At 50.8% G+C, this 21,532-nt stretch overlaps 1 protein-coding gene across 1 annotated transcript; it reads left to right on the forward strand.

Moving 5' to 3' along the window:
* Positions 1-215: 215 nt before the first annotated feature.
* LOC133343545 (uncharacterized) lies at positions 216-20,996 on the forward strand. The gene is made up of 14 exons (XM_061553223.1): positions 216-449; positions 5,309-5,388; positions 6,171-6,226; positions 7,582-7,687; positions 7,848-8,124; positions 8,229-9,628; positions 10,202-10,288; positions 10,531-10,656; positions 11,086-11,264; positions 11,440-11,571; positions 12,140-12,254; positions 18,286-18,466; positions 19,118-19,320; positions 19,930-20,996. Exons 4-14 carry the CDS (start codon positions 7,594-7,596, stop codon positions 20,448-20,450), a joined length of 3,315 nt encoding a protein of 1,104 aa, XP_061409207.1. The 5' UTR covers positions 216-449; positions 5,309-5,388; positions 6,171-6,226; positions 7,582-7,593; the 3' UTR covers positions 20,451-20,996.
* Positions 20,997-21,532: the final 536 nt, after the last annotated feature.

Consider the following 21,532-nt stretch of genomic DNA (forward strand, 5'->3'; position numbering starts at 1 on the left):
GTAAACACGGAGCCGGATCGCGACGTAAACACGGAGCCGGATCGCGACGTAAACACGGAGCCGAATCGCGACGTAAACACGGCGCGGAGGGAGCCGCTCAGGAAGCCGCGGAGCCGGATCGCGACGTAAACACGGAGCCGGATCGCGACGTAAACACGGAGCCGGATCGCGACGTAAACACGGCGCGGAGGGAGCCGCTCAGGAAGCCGCGGAGCCGGATCGCGACGTAAACACGGAGCCGGATCGCGACGTAAACACGGCGCGGAGGGAGCCGCTCAGGAAGCCGCGGAGCCGGATCGCGACGTAAACACGGAGCCGGATCGCGACGTAAACACGGAGCCGGATCGCGACGTAAACACGGAGCCGGGGAAGCCGCGGCGCAGCAGCAGTCGCAGATCTCCCCATGAGACGCCTCCAGTCGCAGCAGCAGCAGCAGCAGCAGCTCCCGGGTAAGAATCGCGGTTTGCTGAGGCCACGCTCGCGTGCTTCGCGGCGGGAGTGACGGCGGTTTCGCTGTCACCGCGCGTGCCGATATTGATGGATGTGCGGGGGGGGGGGGCGGCTGGTGAGTTGAAGAGCTCCCGCGCACAGGCAGGGAGCTGTGAGGGGCGCGGATGCCACGCGACGGCTTCGGAGACCGAGGCGGAATCCGTCGGTCGGTGGCTTCGATTCCGTTGCGTTTCCAAAGGTCGCGGTGGTTCACGGCGAGCGCAGCGACGCTCAAGGAACCCGGCGCCGCCCCCCGCTGCCGCGATATCGGCGGTGCGAGCGCGTCAACAGGCGACACGCAACGTGCACACAGTGGCACGCACACAGTGGCACGCACACAGTGGCACGCACACAGTGGCACGCACACAGTGGCACGCACACAGTGGCACGCACACAGTGGCACGCACACAGTGGCACGCACACAGTGGCACGCACACAGCGGTTCGTCCTCGTCCCCTCGCAAAGCAGGGGCTGTGATTGCCGCCACTCGAGTTAGACCCTCTAAGGGCTCGGCACGATCTCCCCGCTGGCTGCCGTGTTCGTCGAATTACGCAGCAGATGTCCCCGCCGCGGAGACGCGGGTTTGCGTGTCGCCTGAAGAGACCGTCGCGCTTAAAGCTTCCTCGCGATGATTGGGGACGTGTTCAGCTGTTGCTGCCACTCGGCGGGTCGCGCGCAGTGACCCCACACGACCCCTCGTGCCCGGGAGCTCCGCGGGCTTCGAGGACCGTCAAACCAATCATATCATCAGTTCATGTAACTTTCACCTGAAGGCTCTCAGACACCTACGTCCTCTTATCTCCACTGAAATTGCCAACACATTGGCATGTTGCATAGTTGGGTCTCGCCTTGACTATTGCAACTCCGTCCGAGTCCAGACCTCCACTGGCAACCTAAAAAAAATCTTTAAAGACTACATAACAACCTAGCACACTCATCTCCGTCTCTACTCACTCGCCTGTCTCCGTGCTCTCAACTGGCTACCCATCGCCAGTAGGGTCATGGCCTCTGCCACAATGCCTTCACATCTGCCTGCCCGCCGCAAATTTCGTCATTATTGACAACTTGCAGCTCAGCACACGGCAGATGCCTGCGCAGCGCGACTCACGACCTCCTCTTGATACCAAGATCCAGGATGGTCATGTCTATGCGCCGCTTCTCGGTGGCAACCCCAACAGTCTGGAACGATATCCATCTGCACATTCGCAGCATCACCTCAATCGCCTCCTTCAAGAGACACTTAAAAACTCCCCTCTACAATCACGCTTTAGAGCGAATCTGAGCTTGGCTCCGCGCCTCTGAGTTGCGGCCGTTACGTCCGCAAATTTGCGAGCGTTATAAATTGCATTATTATTATTACTATCCAGTCTTTTAATCCGCTTATCATCCGAGATCTGTTGTACGTAATCACGATTGCACTCTTTTCATGGGTTACGGGTTCTGCCAAATTTAAAACTGGACACCTACCTATCTGTCGCATCACCAAAGAAATAACACTTGAGCGCAACAGCCAATTTGATTTGCGGAGCACATCCTGCTCACACGAATTAACGTCAAAACCGATCCCGGCTTAGGCTGATTAAACCCAGGCCGCTGGAGAACATTGCTCCAGAAGATCTCTTCGGCTGATGGAACTACATCTATTCTATTTGCTGTTGGCGACTCTCATGGCTATTTTGTTTGCACGAGTTTTGGCTGACATGGCCAGGGTTTCCGTGGACGTAGATTGTTTAAGCTCGTGTGTTATCACCAGCGGCTGTGGAACCACGCAGGAGATGAGGAATGCTGTAAGGGTTGTTGCCATTTATTAAACACTGTTGAACTCAACACTCCAACTCACACCAGAGGTAGGTCCTTACCCCGGACTCTCAACAGTACCTGGTCCTGCCTTCGGTATCCTTTAGGGCTCTCTCACTCGTCTGCCCGGAACGGGGGCTCATCCGACACCGTCCGGCGACCAGGAGAGAGAAATCCTCTCTCAGCCGACCCCAACTGAATACTCCGGACCCCACTCTCGGCTATCCTCTTAGCTCTCTTCTTCCAGCCGATCCTTGCCCTGGCTCCCCACAACGACCACGCCTTCATCACGGGGTCCCTCTTGGCAGCTCCTCCCCTAGCTCGCACCTGCCTTTGTTCCCGAAGGTACCTCTTCCACCATCCGTGACATGACGTGATCCTTAACTGTCAACTCGCTCGCACCTCCCTCTGTTCACCCCCTCATGGTTGCTCACATTACTCCTCTACATAAGTACTGGAATGTTTTGCGTTTGTACATGTACGGTACAGCACTTTTGTCGATGGATGAGGGCCTCCCCACACCATGCAGATTATTATACTTATGTAGTGGGTTTATTTGAGACACACACTTGACTTCGGAGGCAACACGTTTATTCATGACCACAAAGGGGTAACTACATAAACGTAACAACGGGATAACTATATAGCTGTAACCACCACCGGGTAACTACATAAGCGGGTCAGGTCAGTTAACATACTGCCTGACCCACGATGCCGAGCGTGAAGACCTAAGAGCGAAGAGTGAAGAGACGTAGCCCGGCGGGTTCCATTCCAGTAGACAGCTCTGATCAACTTTCGGGACCTCCCTTTTATGCACTTGGCGACGCCCCTTTCTGGATCCTCCCAGAAGGTTCTGGGCCATACACCACGTGTCCCTCTCGCCACCCTTGGTCCACATTTTTACCCTGTCCTGGTCACGTGCCCTCTCGGGTTCAACCAGACTGTCACGTCCTCAACTGCCCTCTCTCTGACAGTCACCAGAACCTTCTGGGGATCCCTCGTAGTCGAGTATGATTCCCTCCGGGTGTCACTTGTTTGTGTTGTGAGGTGGACCTGCATTTTAAGGTTGTCACGGAAATGCTTCCTTTGACCTCCGGGGGCACGTGATCCATCGCTGAGCTGAGAGTTTGCTTAGGAAGCCTCGAGTCATTCATCCTCACAAGGTGACCTGCCCATCTGAGTTGATACTTCATCATGATGGCCTCTATGCTGGATGAGTTGGATCGCTCCAGGACACTGATATTAGTTTGTCTTTCTTCCCAGGTGATGTTCAGTATTTTCCTGAGACAGTGTTGATGAAACATTTCGAGAGATTTTACGTGTTTACGATAAGGTGGTCCAGGTTTCTGCACCATATAAGAACGTTGGAATGATCACATCATTATACACAGCCACTTTGGTCTTGGTGGTAATATCGTGGTCTTCAAAGACCCTGTTCTTGAGTTTGCCAAAGGCAGCACTAGCTCGGGCAATCCGATGTTGGATTTCATAATCAAGTAAGACATTGCTAGAGAGATGGCTGCCTAAGTATGGGAAACTGGGAACGTTTTCTAGTATTGCATTGTTGGTAATGATTGTAGGGGGTGGTAGGTGTCCTCCCGGAGCTTGTTGAAAAAGGACTTTGTTTTGCTGGTATTCAATGTTAGACCCATCCTGCTGTAAGCATCTGTAAATATGTTGACGATGACCTGAAGGTCAGCGTCTGAGCAGGCACTGACTTGGTCATCATCAGCATATTGGAATTCATAACGGATGTGATTGATGTTTTCGACTTGGCTCTGAAACGTTTGATGTTGAATATGTTCCCGTCTGTCCTACATGTGATATTTATGCCTCTGGGAAATCTGATCTCTGTCAGATGAAGCATTCCTGCCAGGAAGATGGAGAAAAGAGTTGGTGCAATAACGCAGCCTTGTTTCACACCGGTCCTTACTTCGATTGGCTCTGAGGTTTCACCATCAGAGAGGATGACAGCCTTCATACCGTCATGCAACAGACGGAGGACATCAACAAATTTTGTTGGGCAGCCATGTCTCGGAAGGATTCTCCATAGTGCTTCACAAATAACAGAATCGAAAGCTTTAGTCAAATCAAAGAAGGTCATGTACAATGGTAGTCTCTGCTGCTGACACTTCTCTTGGAGTTGAGGGGCTGAGAAGATCATGTCTGAGGTTCCCCTGCCAGGTCGAAAGCCACTCTGCGATTCAGGAAGGAGTTTTTCAGCAAGTGGTAGAAGTCTGTTTAGTAGGATTCTTGCCAGTATTTTCCCAGCGGTGGCGAGAGATTCCTCTGTAGTTGTCACAGTCTGACTTGTCACCTTTTTTGAAGACGGTGACAATGGGGCATCTTTCAGTTCACCAAAACCATGCCCCCTAGGGCCCCCTTCCATGCCATAACATACTCTGGTGTTCCACTCTTCTACCAGTAGCTAGCGCTAAACGCCGTAGTGACCCAATATATATGACTACACTTAGCCACGCAGATCAGTGGAGGTTGGTTTAGGTGTGGAGTATAGAATCGGAATCTTTATTTAGACTGGATGAATCCGATGAGCTTTGAAACTCTTTTTTACAGATGTCCAGAGTAAAGACGTTGGGACATAGAATCAGAGTACCTGTACAGTATAACATTGGGCAATACCGCCAGTGGCCCTTGCTGTCCACATTGCCTCGAAAGCCTCATCACAGATTGTTTGTGAATGGTGCACTGTCTAAGCTCAACGCTGCTTAGCCAGGTGCATTATAGGCGATTTGTTCATGGGCATGTGTCTCACGGGGATTGTATCCACTGTTACGTTGCCCCTATTAACGCCGCGGGGGGAGGGGGGGTACCACATGTTCTGTAGACGTCTGTAGCTTCCCCTGGTAGTGGAGGAGCGGCTGAGGAGTGAAGAGAGCACTGTGTTCCAACAACTTCCCACAGCGGCAGCGGCCTCATGCACTGCTCTGCCCCCTGTCCCCCCGACCATGATGGCTCACCTGCCCGGGAGCATTGCCGTTCACCCCATGTCCCCTGGTCACAGCCTCAAGGACAGGGGAACCTCAGCCCGGAGGCCAACGGCTATCACGGGAGAGCTGAGCTCGAACAGCGACCAACCAACCTGTAAGTCAAGTGAACAAAAATGAAACCCACCACATTCGTAAATAGCCAGGAGTGTAGCGCGGTTGGCATTGGTCTTGGTAGAAGGAATGACATGGGGCCCCCTGTCTAGCCCATGGGCCTCCGCGTAGGTTGCACTGCCTACACACCCAGTAACTACGTCACTGTCAATAGCACCGCCTTGCAACAGGAATGTATATGGTGGGCTAACGTTTCAGGCATTGGCCTGTCTTCAGAGATTAAAGATTATGAATTTGGTGTTATTAGATTTTAGTTTGAAGCAGCTTCTGCATCATTGCCTACATACTAATTCGAACTGTTTTGTCTAATTGTGAATAGTGAGTAGTGTGGAGGGGCTTGTAATAATCCCACCAGCTTTGTGTGGATTTATCAGAGCCCATGCCTTTGTGTGTTCCAGTATTCATCATCGTCGTGACAAAATCATGTTCATCATGGAATCACGATCATCATCATCTTCATTTATAATGCACAAATGACAACACAAGTCCCAATACATAACCTCTAAAAATATGTTTGCAGATGAATATTTTATGAACGAGTGATATGAGCAGGTAATTACCAAATGAAGTGACTTGACTACGTCTGCGGACTGTTGTTCTGTGCATCTGAAGGGACTCGCTGTGTCTGTGTTGAGATGCAGCAAACTCGTGTGGGGAAAACTGGCCAAGCAATACATGGCAAATGATGAATGTGAAATGTCACAAACTTGAATATAATCACTAAGCCTCACTCAGCCTTGTGTGTCTTTATTTTAGCTGCTGCTGCTGCTGCTGCTGAAACATTGCCATCTGGTGGACAGTCTCCTGCAGGCGGCTCCAAGGTATGATTTCATTCTTCTAAACCAGTGGATTTAATCTTTTTGGTATGCCGAGTCCCCAATCAAGACCACTAGATCGCGTGCCCCCCTCCCCTCCTCAGATTACTAAGGCCACAATACACAGATCTCATGTTCACATCTCTAGTCAATGCGGTTTTAGTAAGGTATTTTGGTTTATATCTTGGAGTGGTTTTTGACACCAAAACGTGGCGCTGACGTTCCCCACGCATATTAATATTTTTCCTGCACGGTATCTATGCCACTGCCTGTGCCCCCCATGATGAGTTTGGGGAGGGCACCCCCGCAGCGTGCAGGAATTAAATACGATAAATGCAGAGTGTATGCAAATGTTTTGTTGAGGGCAATAGAGTGGATGCTGACTGTCAAAACGAGACAGACCGTACAGGAAACAGCCGAGCCAGAATGGTAACGATGAGACGAAATTCGCCCTCTTCAAGTGCGATCCCGAATTGTGACGATTCATCAGATTGTGGGGGGAGCGCTGAATCGTTAATTGGTTCATAATATGTTTATTTATGCAGGAGTGCTTCACTGACTCTGAAGACTTTTGCATGAGGGTCCTGAATGCTTTTGGCAAGTTCTCTTCGAAGGAAGTTTCGCGCGCGGATTAAAACACGAGTATCCAGAGAACATCCGCACAGTGGAAGGGTTAATCCGCAAGTGATCCACACAAGCTGGCCTAACGAAGCCGCTTGCTGTACTGCCATCTGGTGGGCACCTCTCAGCCTGGTGGGTTTGAGAGTTTCGCAAATTTGGTTGATCCACCAACCCTTGCCTCCAAAGCGCTGGTTAATAATAATTCATGAGTTGTCTAGGTGCTTTCTAAAAGCGTTATATTAACGTTTAGTGAATGACAGAGAAGAACGCGAGTACTGAAGTGTGGGTTTGGTGGCCCCAGCTGATGAGGAAGATGTGAGGCAGCCATATCTCAGCAGCAGGAGAGAGTCGGGGATAATTGTTTGCTGAGCCCGAGGAGTGAGTGACTGAATCAGCCTCTTAAACCAAACTCGGAGCAGGACAAGGTGGGCCCTGTTCTCCACACGCCAGGCGCTGGTGCGATCCCTTCGATGCGTTTTACCTGCGTGGCTTCTCCATGCAGAATGTCGATGCGAAGTCTTGTTTCGCATTTTCTTGTTGGCACGTTGCTCGTTCTATTCATGGCTTTCCTGTATTTTTTAACACACATTTGCCTTGAGATGTGTATCCTCATAATCTTGCTTGGTCATAAATAATTTGTATCGTCAATGTACATTATTCATTAATGGAAACGTGCGCTTAATGATTAGCAGGCAATTCTGGTTGTAGATAATAGCTGTGTGTATTCTTCTCGATCGCAGGGTGAGGGGAGTATGAGCAAGAGTGGGATGGAGCCTCAGCTGTCCAGCTTGCTGGCGCCTATTCAGGACGGTCTTCTTGACATGGTGCACGACTTCCGCATGAACGGTACAGCGGGCCACTGCGGCGGCCCTGCATCACACAACTACTGCTTGCACACATTCGACGTGAACTCGCGGGCGTGCAGCGCTGAACTCGGTGTAAACTGCCGCCAGCTCAAAGTGTTCCAACGATTTGCCGTACAGCACTCTTATGTTTTTGCCTGCAGGATTGAAACCACTGGTGCTGGGCTCCCAGGTGAAGGAAGGTGGCACTCGGCGGAAGCGCGGGCCCAGCCTCATGACCCGGTTGAAAACCATGGCTGGCCATGAAGGAGGGCAGCACGAGGAATGCCCCGGCCTGCAGCTGAGCAGAAAGGGTGGCCATCTGCCAAGGGAGGGGGGCAACCGTACCCAGCACACGCTCACGGCACACCTCCACGCCTGCCTGCAAAACCTGGGCAAGCACTATCGCAGCGTTGCCGTACCCACCACTCCGCACACCAGGTGGGTTGTGTTTTGGTAGTCCGTGCATCCGCTCACTCACGCGGCGGCCAGTGCGCATTTGACGACCGTGGTGCTGACCACCTGTTCACGACCTGTGTTCGCAGATGCTGCCACTTTGTGGTGGAGGAAGGTGAGGCTGCCGCCCTGGCGTTCTGCCATCACGCCGGCTACGCCATCGTGGGGGCGCACTGCCAGAGGCTGCAGGAGCTTTCCAAGCGCCGCGCACGGCTCCTCTTCTCCAGAGACTATGTTCAGGCTCTGACCTCGGCCTCCTTGTACGTGCGCCACGTGTCGGGGCTGCTGAGCGCCGACAGGGACTTGCTGTGCGACCTGCGAGGTCGGTGCCACTCTGGCAGCATTGCAACGGCTCAACACCAACTCCCGCCTCTGAAAAGCACCTGCAGTGAGTTGCAGGATTTATGTAAGAGCTGGAGTGAGCTTTACCAGCGGGTGAGGAGCGACCCGGCTCTCGGAGAGAATGCATGGACACACGGTGCCCACTTACCTGGGGTGGCACAGAGTAGTACCCGCGACCTACGGACTCAGCAGAGGTCTTGCTTTAACAGGTCGTCCCTGCCGTTGCTGGCTTTGCAAGGTGTTAGTTGCATGGAGCAGCTGCTGTGCATCAGGCTGTGTCTTCTTGCCAGGCATCCTGATCTTGTGCCAAAAAGCGACATTTGCCAAGCCATTGTCATGTTCAACAAAACACTTGCAGAGTTCCAAACGAGTGATTGCGCCAAATGCTGCATTTACCCAAAGATTGATGCTTGTGCCTTCCCCAGTGGGTTGGCTGTGAAGGTCGTTTCTATGCAAAAAGTGCTCAAGATTGTTGCAAATGAGCATGCAGTATCAGTTGCTCACACTCTGTGCAGTGCCTTTTCACCAGACCGGGAGTGGGACGTCAGCTTGGGGAAAGTGGCCAATGCAGATGATGACTTTTTGGCTCAGATTGGTCTCCTACCTGGTTCTGATGTCCCTGTTGGCTCCACTGACGAAGGCCTGACACGCGGCCAGGCTCCTCCAAAGGACAAATTGAAGGACAAGACTGCATCCATTGTGTACATTCTTAGGCAGCTGTGCTCAGCAGAGGACGGCTTTATAAAAACAATCCTGGCCGTCTGTTTATCCAACGTAAGCCTGCCCGAGGAAAATGCCGTCCTACAACAGGAAACTCGTATCGTCGGTCAATCATACCTGAGCCATCGCTTGTCGGATTACATTGAGCAAGGCAGTGACAGGTGTTTGGCTGAAACGTTGCGCGTGGAAGGTGAAACTCCGCGGATCCCGGGCCCCCCTGCTGCAATGTTCTCAGAGACGACGAGTTGGGCGCGGTGGTACGAGCGGCGGTTGTGGCGTGGCGTGTCCACTCGCCTGCTGGGACGGCTTTTCTCACCCACACATGCCTGCGACGGCGGAGCCCATCGCGGCCTGGGACCCTTGGGTTTCCACCCTTACCCGGTGGTGATGGCGCTGGTTGAAGACCTCCGGAAGGCGGGCGCGCAAGGTGTGTTCGCACAAAGCCTTCGTGTTTACACTTCGTCTTTTCTTTTTTAATCGATGCAGTGCTCTCAGTTATCCAGGCGCGAATGAGCCTTGCTCGTCCGCGTCTTTCACACTCGCGCTGGTTTTGTTATAGTTGCTGCTTACTCACCAAGGGGCAGTGACTCTGTCGCGTTACTCTAGAAGCTATCGCATAGCTCACAAACGTCAACTGGGACGTATTATTTACACAAACTCGCCATGCGCTCGAAGAAGAAGAAGTGACCTGGTGCCCATGCGATTACAAAATGCTTTGGCAAATAAACTGATAACTTTAAAAAGCCAATAAAAACAGTTGATACATTCTACGTATTCACCCACATTCTACAAAGGTTCGCTATAAATGCCCTTTTTAGAGCCCGACTTACACGTATTTTGCATCATCCGTGTTTGTGTTTTACACTGCGTAACCGAGAGTTGGCTGCATAAAAAAAAAGTTTGTTGTGCCGTTCAACAATTTGTGAGCTGTTGGCAACCGTGCATTTCCCCTCGCTCGTTTCGAGAGGCAACTTACGAGAGTCGCTGTCCTGCCATGCAGAGTGCCTGCCTCTGGAGTGCCAGCAGCAAGTGCGGGCTGCATCCTCGCATCTGCACGCGTGGCTGGTCATGAGGAGCTGGGATGCAGGTGCCTGTCGCCCCCATTCCCCGCCCGCCCCCACCATTCCCCTCCATCACCCACACCGACCTCCCTCCCCTCCCCGCCCGTCCATCCAGAGTTGCGGCTTATCATGATGGATGGCGAGTTGAAGAGCAACGTGTCTTGCCCAACAACCACAGATTTACCACTCACGGTCCGGACGCGTGATTAATGTCATTGAGATGCGGGCGCTAAGTGACTAACTATTGGCATGTCTGGATGGATTGCAGTGTTTTGCCAAGCGCTGAGCTCGGCGTCGCGAGACCGCTGCGCCCCGTGCGCCGACGAGGGTGCCTGCATGACCACGACTGCTCGGCTCTTCCACCAGTCTCTGCTTCCACTGCAGTCCTTGCTGGGTACATTGATCAACTGGCTGTCTTCCAGCATCTGTGCTTTCCTGCCCTAACGATCTAGATGGAGCAAATGGTCTCCTCTCGTTAGTAACCTTTCCAATGTTCTGATATTCCGAACTTTACAAGCCTCGCAATTATTTTATCGGTTTGCTTTTCAGACGCAGAATTACTATTTTTAGAGACACTGCACACGGTTGTTGTGTGGCCACTAAGGCCAGGTAGGGGTATTTGAGATATCCGTGACTGTAAATGTGGACAGAGGCAGACCATGTGGCACACTGGAGGAGGAGGGAGGAGGAGGGAGGAGGAGGGAGGACTGAGAGCACTCGACACTGTAGACGATGGCACTGTGGCCATGGCATGACCAGGAGAATTCTAATCAGAAAATAAAGTTGTAACAAAAGCATTGTCTTTTATTTCTCTTGTTTGTAGCCAGCTGTCATGGTACCACATTGCTGCCATCTGCGAACAGCCTGATCGCACGGTGTGCTATGGAGCGAGGCTTGGCCACCCTGCAGGCTGCGTTCCATTGGCTGTCGACTAAAAGCTTCCACTTCTTGGCGTCGTGGTCCCTGGAGGAGGTCTTCCTGGTGACGCAAGGAGATCTCCGAGTGAGTGCTCAACCTTGCACGACCGCTCATCAGCGTTTTACCCGTGTGGCGCTGATGTTTGAAGGCAATTTGCCAAAGTACAGTGCATTATGAACACTTGCTTTCTGTTTGCATAAAATATGATTTGTGGTTGGTTTGTGGTGCTTACAGAAGCTTTATTTGTATTGAATGTCAGATTTTCTTGGAAGCGAGTTCAGCATTTTTGTTGCTGGCTAAAGCCGCTTCCGTGAGTGCGGGGAGCGATGGGCGGCAACGTGATGCACGCAGTGCGCTCACTCTGCTGGAAAACACAGCCTTGCAGCTGCAGGTGAGATGCCTCGCCCGTCATAACAAAAACAGACAAAGATCTCTGTATAGCCTTTTGCAGGCCGTTGGGGAAAGTGCGGTCAGCGAGCATCCGTGAAGGCCGGCACGACACTCCAGTGTCGCGTGTCTGGCGCCACACCTGGCCACCTTTGTCTCCCCAGTGCTGATGTTTTCCAGGAACCCGGGAAAGGTTGCGTCTACCTAGGGCAGGGGTTGGAATCTGCGGCTCCAGAGGTGCATACGGCCCTTTCAGGACTGCTTTGTGATGTTATTTATTAAAGACCACCATCTTGTGTTCACATGTATGCATTGCGGCTCTTGAAATATTGAGTTTTTTTTTACCAAATTCGAAAAAATGTCTCAATGTTATTCTGGTTGCCAACCCCTGACCAAGGGGAAGTCGAGGACTAATTCAGGTGTCATGTGGCACTCATTATCCGTGGAGGCAGGTTCATAACCCCGTGCCACTAACCACCGCGCTACCGATTGTCTCCCTGGCATCGTACTTACACAGGAAACTCCGTCGTGTGTTTTTCACTAATCGTGGATTCTCAATGCGTCCCTCGCAGACCCTTTCTGAGGAGATCCTGCGGCTGTTTGCGAGTGACTGCAAAAAGATGGCGCAGGAGACACTGGAGCAGACCATGCCCCTCGGCAAGCAATGGCGGCTCGCCAAGGAGCTTGGTGAGAGGTCCCCTCCTGGCATCCCCTCTCGACTTGCCCTTACTTTCATTGCAGTAATTAACCTCGGGAGATATTGATGAGCTTGTTGGTGAGCTTATTGGTTCAGAGGGTGAATAAGAATCTATATATATAAAATCGTTCATGTCTGTCTGTCTGTGTGTGTGTGTGTGGACTTTGGCCCATACGCACTTTCATTGGACGGCGGTTGCCCCTGGCAACGGCTAGCCACGCCTTCGCCGCTTTCATTGGACCTGGCAACGGCTAGCCACGCCTTCGCCAAGGGCTGCAGTTTCATTGGACGGCGGTTGCCCCTGCCAACGGCTAGCCACGCCTTCGCCACTTTCATAAGCTCCGTATTTAATTAAATAATAGCCATTACACAGTATTGTTGGAGCGCTAGGGGGGGGGGGGGAAGGAACGCCACCCGTACCCTGCCTTTTCCAAGCCGACAATTTTAGGCGAGGCCGCAGGCTTTGCACGCTACTAGGCCTCGACACCCACCACGCCACTCTGAGGTAAATTCATCAAAGTTTTTCCTACTCTTCACTACACCCCCACCACAATGTGTGCTATTAATATTACTTTTAAACCCAACGCGCCAACAATCGATTACTTTAATGTTCACTGTACAAATACTCATTAAGCTGGGTGAGCGTACTGCCAGTCTATCATGTACACTGTAGCCTGCTTATTAAGCTCGGTGAGCGTACTGCCACTCTATCATGTACACTCTAGCCTGCTTATGAAGCTGAGTGCGTGTACTGGCAGTCTATAATGTGGACTCTTGCCTGGTTATTATAATCGATTCTTTATATGTTCTTTGTACAAACAGTCATTAAGCTGCTTGAGCGACCCCAGTTCGATTCCAACTCACGCCCACCACCGCTGACGATTATTTGAAACGGACCTGGCCCTCCCCTAGGTCCACTCAGCCTCAAAAGCGTAACTGCTGTCGTGTGTGAACATCGTCACTGGGGAGACAAAGGCGGCGGGCCATCGTGGATCCAAGTCCCGGGCGAAGCCGGGTCATGTGTGTTTATGTGTATGTCTGTGTGTCTCTATGTATGTGTGTATGTATGTGTATGTATGTGTTTGTGTGTACGTGTGTGTGTATGTATGTGGGTTTTTTTTATGTCTTTATGTGTATGTCTGCGTGTCTCTATGTATGTGTGTATGTACGTGTGTGCATGTGTTTGTGTGTATGTATGTGTGTGTCTATGTATGTGTGTGTATGTGTTTCTGTGTATGTATGTGTGTGTATGTATGTGTGTTACGTGTCTGTCTGTGTGTCTGCATGTATGTGTGTGTGTATTGTGTATGTGTTTGTGTGCATGTATGTGTGTGTTTGTGTGTATGTGTATGTCCGTGTGTTTGTATGTGTGTGTATGTGTGTGTATGTGTTTGTGTGTATGTGTGTGTATGTATGTGTGTGTATGTGTTTGTATGTGTTTGTGTGTTTACGCTCGCATTACACAAATGTGTTGCTGGTCTAAGGCGTTCCTCGCACAGCATTGCCGCTTTATTATTTCAGTCGTTTACTGCCTTACGCACCCTGAAAGTCGTGTGTGTCTGCAGCAAGCGCGTGTATGTGTACCTATGGACGCGCGCGCGTGTGTTGTGTAGGGGGAACGGTAGTGTAGTGCTTAGCGTGCTGTCTGTCTGTGTGTGTGTCTGTGTGTGTGTCTGTGTGTGCGCGTGTGTGGTGTGTGGGGAGCGGTAGTGTAGTGCTTAGCGTGCTGTCTGTGTGTCTGTGTGTGTGTGTCTGTCTGTGTCTGTCTGTGTGTGTCTGCGTGTGTCTATGTGTGTGTGTCTGTGTGTGTATCTGTGCGTGTGTCGTGTGTGAGGAGCGGTGGGTGTAGTGGTTAACGCTACGCTGCGCTACCAACCCGGCGAACCGAGTTCGATTCCCGCTCATGGCCACCCCCGGTCAAGATTATTTGAACCTCCCCTAGGTCGACTCAGCCTCAAACGAGTAACTGGTGTGGCGTATTAACATCGGCACTGGGGAGACAAAGGCGGCCGGGCGTGGTGGATCCAAGTCCCGGGCGAGGCCGGGTCATGTGTATGTGTGTATGTGTTTATGTGTATGTCTGCGTGTCTGTATGCATGTGTGTATGTATGTGTGTGTATGTGTTTGTGTGTATGTATGTGTGTGTGTATGTACGTGCGTTTTTTTGTATGTGTTTATGTGTATGTCTGCGTGTCTGTATGTATGTGTGTATGTACGTCTGTGGATGTGTTTGTGTGTATGTATGTGTGTGTCTATGTATTGTGTGTATGTGTTTCTGTGTATGTATGTGTGTGTCTATGTATTGTGTGTATGTGTTTCTGTGTATGTATGTGTGTGTCTATGTATTGTGTGTATGTGTTTCTGTGTATGTATCTGCGTGTATGTATGTGTGTTATGTGTCTGTCTGTGTGTCTGCATGTATGTGTGTGTGTATTGTCTATGTTTTTGTGTGTATGTATGTGTGTGTTTGTGTGTGTGTGTATGTCTGTGTGTATGTATGTGTGTGTATGTGTTTGTGTGTATGTGTGTGTATGTATGTGTGTGTATGTGTTTGTATGTGTTTGTGTGTTTACGCTCGCATTACACAAATGTGTTTGCAGGTCTAAGGCGTTCCTCGCGCAGCATTGCCGCTTTCTTTTTTCAGTCGTTTACTGCCGTACGCACCCTGAAAGTCGTGTGTGTCTGCAGCAAGCGCGTGTATGTGTACCTATGGACGCGCGCGCGTGTGTTGTGTAGGGGGAACGGTAGTGTAGTGCTTAGCGTGCTGTCTGTGTCTGTGTGTGTGTGTGTCTGTGTGTGTGTCTGTGTGTGTCTGTGTGTGTGTCTGTGTGTGTGTCTGTGCGTGTGTGGTGTGTGAGGAGCGGTGGGTGTAGTGGTTAACGCTACGCTGCGCTACAAACCCGGCGAACCGAGTTCCATTCCCGCTCACGGCCACCACCGGTGACGATTATTTGAACCTCCCCTAGGTCGACTCAGCCTCAAACGAGTAACTGGTGTGGCGTATTAACATCGCCACTGGGGAGACAAAGGCGGCCGTGCGTGAGTGGTGAGGGAGGGAGAGTGGTGAGGGAGGGAGAGTGGTGAGGGAGGGAGAGTGCTGAGGGAGGGAGAGTGGTAAGGGAGGGAGAGTGGTGAGGGAGGGACTCAGCCGCAAAACGAGTAACTGGTGTGGCGTATTAACATCGCCACTGGGGAGACAAAGGCGGCCGGGCGTGGTGGATACAAGTCCCGGGCGAAGCCGGGTAGTACAGCTAGTAGTAACATATACGTGCATCCCTTTTGTCAATCCGCTGCTAGATGAGGGCCTTTTTATGCCACCAAGATCAATAGTTATTTGGTCATCCTTCACCACGCTGGTCAGTGCAGGTTGGTGAAGGTGGGACACATATACATTGTAGCATGGTACAGTACAACAAAGCATTCTGCTGCACTGCCCTTGGCTTCCCTTGGCTTCCAACGTAGGCCTGATCCCCTGCTGATTTTGTACGTTTGCCCACTGACAAAGAAATGATCAGTCTAGAATTTTAATGGTAGGTTTATTTGAACAGTGAGAGACAGAATAACAACAACAAAAATCCAGAAAAACACATGTCAAAAATTTTATAAATTGATTTGCATTTTAATGAGGGAAATAAGTATTTGACCCCTCTGCAAAACATGACTTAGTACTTGGTGGCACAACCCTTGTTGGCAATCACAGAGGTCAGACGTTTGTTGTAGTTGGCCACCAGGTTTTCACACATCTCAGGAGAGATTTTGTCCCACTCCTCTTTGCAGATCTTCTCCAAGTCATTAAGGTTTTGAGGCTGACGTTTGGCAACTCGAACCTTCAGCTCCCTCCACAGGTTTTCTATGGAATTTAGGTCTGGAGACTGGCTAGGCCACTCCAGGACCTTAATGTGCTTTCTTCTTGAGCCACTCCTTTGTTGCCTTGGCCGTGTGTTTTGGGTTATTGTCATGCTGGAATACCCATCCACGACCCATTTTCAATGCCCTGGCTGAGGGAAGGAGGTTCTCACCCAAGATTTGATGGTACATGGCCCCGTCCATCGTCCCCTTGATGCGGTGAAGTTGTCCTGTCCCCTTAGCAGAAAAACACCCCCAAAGCATAATGTTTCCACCTCCATGTTTGACGGTGGGGATGGTGTTCTTGGGGTCATAGGCAGCATTCCTCCTCCAAAAACGGCGAGTTGAGTTGATGCCAAAGAGCTCCATTTTGGTATCATCTGACCACAACACTTTCACCCAGTTGTCCTCTGAATCATGCAGATGTTCATTGGCAAATTTCAGACGGGAATGTATATGTGCTTTCTTGAGCAGGGGGACCTTGAGGGCGCTGCAGGATTTCAGTCCTTCACGGTGTAGTGTGTTACCAACTGTTTTCTTGGTGAATATGGTCCCAGCTGCCTTGAGATCATTGACAAGATCCTCCCGTGTAGTTCTGGGCTGATTCCTCACCATTCTCATGATCATTGCAACTCCACGAGGTGAGATCTTGCATGGAGCCCCATGCCGAGGGAGATTGACAGTTCTTTTGTGTTTCTTCCATTTGCGAATAATCGCACAAAACTGTTGTCACCTTCTCACCAAGCTGCTTGGCGATGGTCTTGTAGCCCATTCCAGCCTTGTGTAGATCTACAATCTTGTTCCTGACATCCTTGGAGAGCTATTTGGTCTTGGCCATTGTGGAGAGTTTGGAATCTGATTGATTGATTGATTGCTTCTGTGGACAGGTGTCTTTTATACAGGTAACAAGCTGAGATTAGGAATACTCCCTTTAAGAGTGTGCTCCTAATCTTTGCTTGTTACCTGTATAAAAGACACCTGGGAGCCAGGAATCTTTCTGATTGAGAGGGGGTCAAATACTTATTTCCCTCGTTAAAATGCAAATCAATTTATAACATTTTTGACATGCGTTTTTCTGGATGTTGTTGTTGTTATTCTGTCTCTCACTCATTACAATTATAGACTGATCATTTCTTTGTCAGTGGGCAAACGTACAAAATCAGCAGGGGATCAAATACTTTTTTCCCTCACTGTACAAACCCGTCTTGTGCTCGGTCGTTGCTATCCAAGCTAAACTACTTTTTTATTTTACCAGGTAAGGTCCACTGACCTATGTATCTCTTTCAAAAACGACCTGGTCACAAATGATAGCTCAACGAAGTTGCTTATAACGTGGAATGTTATAGCAGCCAAATACTCTAAATCCCATGTTCTAAAATCCACAAGACCACGAGGGGGGAGAGACATGAAAACTCCTAATATACAAGCATCACGGTTGGGATCGAACCCATGACCTCCTGCATACGAAGCGAGGGAGTTAACATCTCAGCAGAGTGGCGCCCCACTGACCTGTCTCAAAGCTGCTTAGCGTCTGAGATCTAATGAGTCAAGGCACATTCTGTGTGATTTAGTCAGAGGATAATAGTAATATTCGTGATTTACTTTATTATAACCAGGATAAACCCATGAGATTCACATCCCATTTCCAAAGGGGTATTGGCAAGATGGTATCGATATTTAAATTCTGTGTAAAATTCACAAAACCAGCCACAAATTTATACAGTCAATTTTGCACATCAGAGTAATGCTTTACTTCAAACACTAAAAATGTTAATTTCCAATTAAATATTAAATTGTAATAAAATAAATGAATGATATAAAACGTTAGAGAGAGTTATTAAATTGTTTGAAGATGAAGTGCAGAGAAGACATTACGTGGCACAATGTAAACATGAAATGGGAAATTTTACACGGATCTTGAAATGAGTGGTTACATCATCGCTCGTGGCTGAGCGTGGTTCCCATGGGGCCTGGTGCAGCAAATTAAATGGGGGCCCCCTGTCCAATTTACTCCTCTTCTTAGCCCGGTGTCCGAACCCCTACGGTCCGTGGGTCCTGGTGCAGGTGCATCGCCTGCACAGTCAAATCTACACCACTGCATCACCACACGTCCACACGTGGTGTCGCGGCACCAGTTCGCGCCATCACCCTGCCCTCCCCTCCTGTCCCCCACAGCGGCACGCCCCACGGAGCCGAACGAGTACGCGCTGGTGGCAGTGGCCACGGTGGTGCAGCCCGTGATGGAGGCGCTCGCTCCGCTGGAGACGCACTGCCAAGCGGAGCCCGCAGCCCAGGTGTGCTCCGCCCTGATGCTCGCATGGATGGAGCACATTGTGCACAAAAAGGTCGTGTTCAGGTGACTGGAGCATGTGGACGTGCTAGCGTTTGCTTGTTGAGTAATTCGTGCTGCACTCGCCGATCATTCTGTTCCTATCATACAGACAAGGATGCGCATTATAAATGCGAGTACAGTTAGCTGTTAATTATCCGTATGCAGATTATCCGGGCTGTGGATTAACCGTGCTTGTGAAAATAATAGTAAAATATGAGAAGGGGCTGTAGGGGCTAATGATTTGCACTGCGCGAGTTAGCACTGACACAAACAAGGTGGATGGGTTAAGTCGGGAACGTCCTTGGCATGTCGGCAATGAGCCAGTGTTTTTAACTGCCGCTCAACTCTCAAGTTGTCACTCAATCCTTGGCACGATTTCTCGAGTGCGTGTGCCGTGTGCCCATGGCCAAATAATCCGCAGTGCACCCAATCCCATTACAACCCGTAAGCTAAGCAGAGTTTATCCTAGATCGTTCTTGGATGGGTGACTTCTATGCAAATAATCTGGTGTTGTAGACGTCGGAAACGGAGGTGAGTGCAATATCCATTTTTCTGTACTGCCCGCACCATCATCAACCCACATTGACCATCGTCAAGTTACGGTTAAATAACCCTAACTTTCCTGCATGGCGTGAAGAGGTCCTCATCCAGCAGTGTACGCATGCGTTTGTGTAGCGTGCAGGGCGGGCTTCAGCTGAAGATGGATTTCCAGGCGCTGCGCTCTTACGTGGCCTCCGAGTCGTGCCCCCTGGCACCGGAGACACGCCGCCGAGTCCTCGGCCTCAGCGTTTTCCGCCATGCGGAGGAGGCGGCACGCTGCCTGCTCAAGCAGCCCCGCCGCCCGCCCAACCTGCTGGAGCGGGGGAGGGGCCAGCTGAGTGAGTGCCCTGGATTCCCACACCCTGCTGCCCCCCTCCTGTCATTGCTTGCCTCTGTTACCGAACTTTGCACCAAGGCCTCCGGCTTGCACCGCTATGCGGTATCGCGGCGCGAACGCGGTTGTGTTTGCACGTAGACCTACTCAGGTCCCTCCTTGGCCATTTTATTTTATATGATACGGACTGCGCCTTATAAATGAGCTCACATTACATTTCAATCGGCTGTGTGCAGATTAACCGAGTTAGGGATTAAACTTGCTTGCACATTTTTTTTTATAAAATGTTTTTACACGCCCTGGTTTAATTATGAGCTGCTCACTTTCCAAGGATCGGTGACTCACGCAACCACAAACACATCAGCAAGTAATTTGATACTTTAAGAAGAAATAAACAGACCATGCTGTCTTCTTCCCCACTCTGCCTTGGTTGCAACAGCCTCATTTGCATTATAGTGCTTATGTGTTACTCCTCTCCTATGTCGTGGATTACTGAGAGTTGACTGGTTTTTTTCCTACACCTGAAACATTTTCATAAAACGTTGACTCTTTACAGTGCGGTTTATTAAAAGGAGAGGTTGGTTTTCAGCCCGACACTGCACCCTTCTCGCAGGCAGCTTGTGCAGCAGGGGGTCGGAGGTCAGCAGTTACCACAGCCTCGAGAGCCTGGACTTCCCGTGCATCAGCTCCAAGGTGCTCCCAATCGGGGAGCCCCAGGACCCCGGCGAGTCGGTGGAGAGTGTGAAGCCGTTCCCGCCCCCCCCTCCGAGGCAGGGCAAGGCTCACGATTACGGCACCAGCAACGCCACGGCACCAGGTGGGGAGGGAGAGAAGTGCTTCCCGTCCGCCAGCGTGGACACGGAACGCTGCCGCCCGGTCGCAGACCGACGCGACGACGACGGCAGCGGCACCGCCAAGGCCCGCGGGCACGCGACGTCGGACGCCGGGCCGCCGGACGGGAACCGCGTTTCCGTGACCGAGGAGGGGATCGTGCCCGATAGGACCACCTCGCCCCTGCCGTGCGAGACGGACGTGTTTCGGCAGGAAGTGTGGCTGGCCTTGAGGCTGCACGGTGGGGTCAGGCGGTGGCGCTTCCCACAGCTGCCCTGCTTGACCAGAGAACCGGAGCAATGAAGGTGATGGGGCTTCGGTGCCGGCGTTCCTTCAGCAGAGGATTCTACATCGCACGGACTTGCGCTGTGTGAACGAGCACCCTCTGCAGCCTGCATGCAATATGAGTAATCGACGTTTGGGGAATGCTGCTACGCTGGGGTCCACATGTAATGAAGCCATGTTCTCAGGGCTTAATTTCTGACCGCATATATTCTGGGTAGAGTAGGCACGTGACTCGTAGCCACAGCCATAGTGAGCAACATAATGGATGTGCTGTGCCGGGAGTGGATATTTTTCGTGGGCATACCCGGCTGAAATGCTTGTACTGTTTTTCATTGCGATTATGTGCATTTCCCCACTTGCATACAGTAAGTCACGGGTGTTTGGAGAATGCTGCTCCACGTAGGTTCAGATGTAATGAAGCCATGTTCTCAGAAGCGTTTGGCTGATGAGAGCAATGACCTGATTTCTGCAATTTCTTGTCATATATTGATGCATCTATAAATTTTAAAGGACACATTGTAAACTAATCTATGCTTTGTGAAATGTATATTTTGTTTACGTTGTACGACATAAACCTTTTATTCTAAATGTTTGATTTGTAGATACAAAGTCTTTATACAGGACACCATGATACCTTGGGTATTTTTTTGTATTTTATGCAATGTGAGTCCTGAGTAAATGTTTCGCATATTTTCACTTGTCGGGGCGACCCTGCTGGTGGGTGGGTGTGGAGTGACCTTTTGGATGAGTGCAGTTTCTCATGCTCCATAACTCACCCATTCGCACACCAACCACAATGCTGCACCTACAATCTAGCATCGGCCGTGTTCCATCCACTGCTGGATGAAACCCCCCCCCCAAGTCGCTGCCTTCACTCACGGTCCTACGATCCATCCAGTAACTCGTTCCTGCACGGGAGCCGATTCAATCGCTCCCTCTGCACCGTGGACATTCCGTCACCGACCACTACCGGTGTTGGTCACAACCACCGGAGATCGTTGTTTCAAATGTACCGCTCAAGCACACACTACGTTACATCAAATAGTAGTGTCTGGGTCGTACGTGAAATCATAATTGTCTGATGTGCAGCACTTTGGCGG

Source organism: Lethenteron reissneri, chromosome 17, assembly GCF_015708825.2.
Source record: "Lethenteron reissneri isolate LAM-NWPU_2019-01 chromosome 17, ASM1570882v1, whole genome shotgun sequence".
Taxonomy (NCBI): Eukaryota; Metazoa; Chordata; class Hyperoartia; order Petromyzontiformes; family Petromyzontidae; genus Lethenteron; species Lethenteron reissneri.

Coding starts and splice junctions, on each gene's coding strand:
- LOC133343545 (XM_061553223.1), top strand. CDS start 7,594: ATGAGCAAGAGTGGGATGGAGCCTCAGCTGTCCAGCTTGCTGGCGCCT. Junction 9,629..10,201: donor CCGGAAGGCGGGCGCGCAAG/GTGTGTTCGCAC, acceptor CCTGCCATGCAG/AGTGCCTGCCTCTGGAGTGC. Junction 12,255..18,285: donor GCGGCTCGCCAAGGAGCTTG/GTGAGAGGTCCC, acceptor TGTCCCCCACAG/CGGCACGCCCCACGGAGCCG.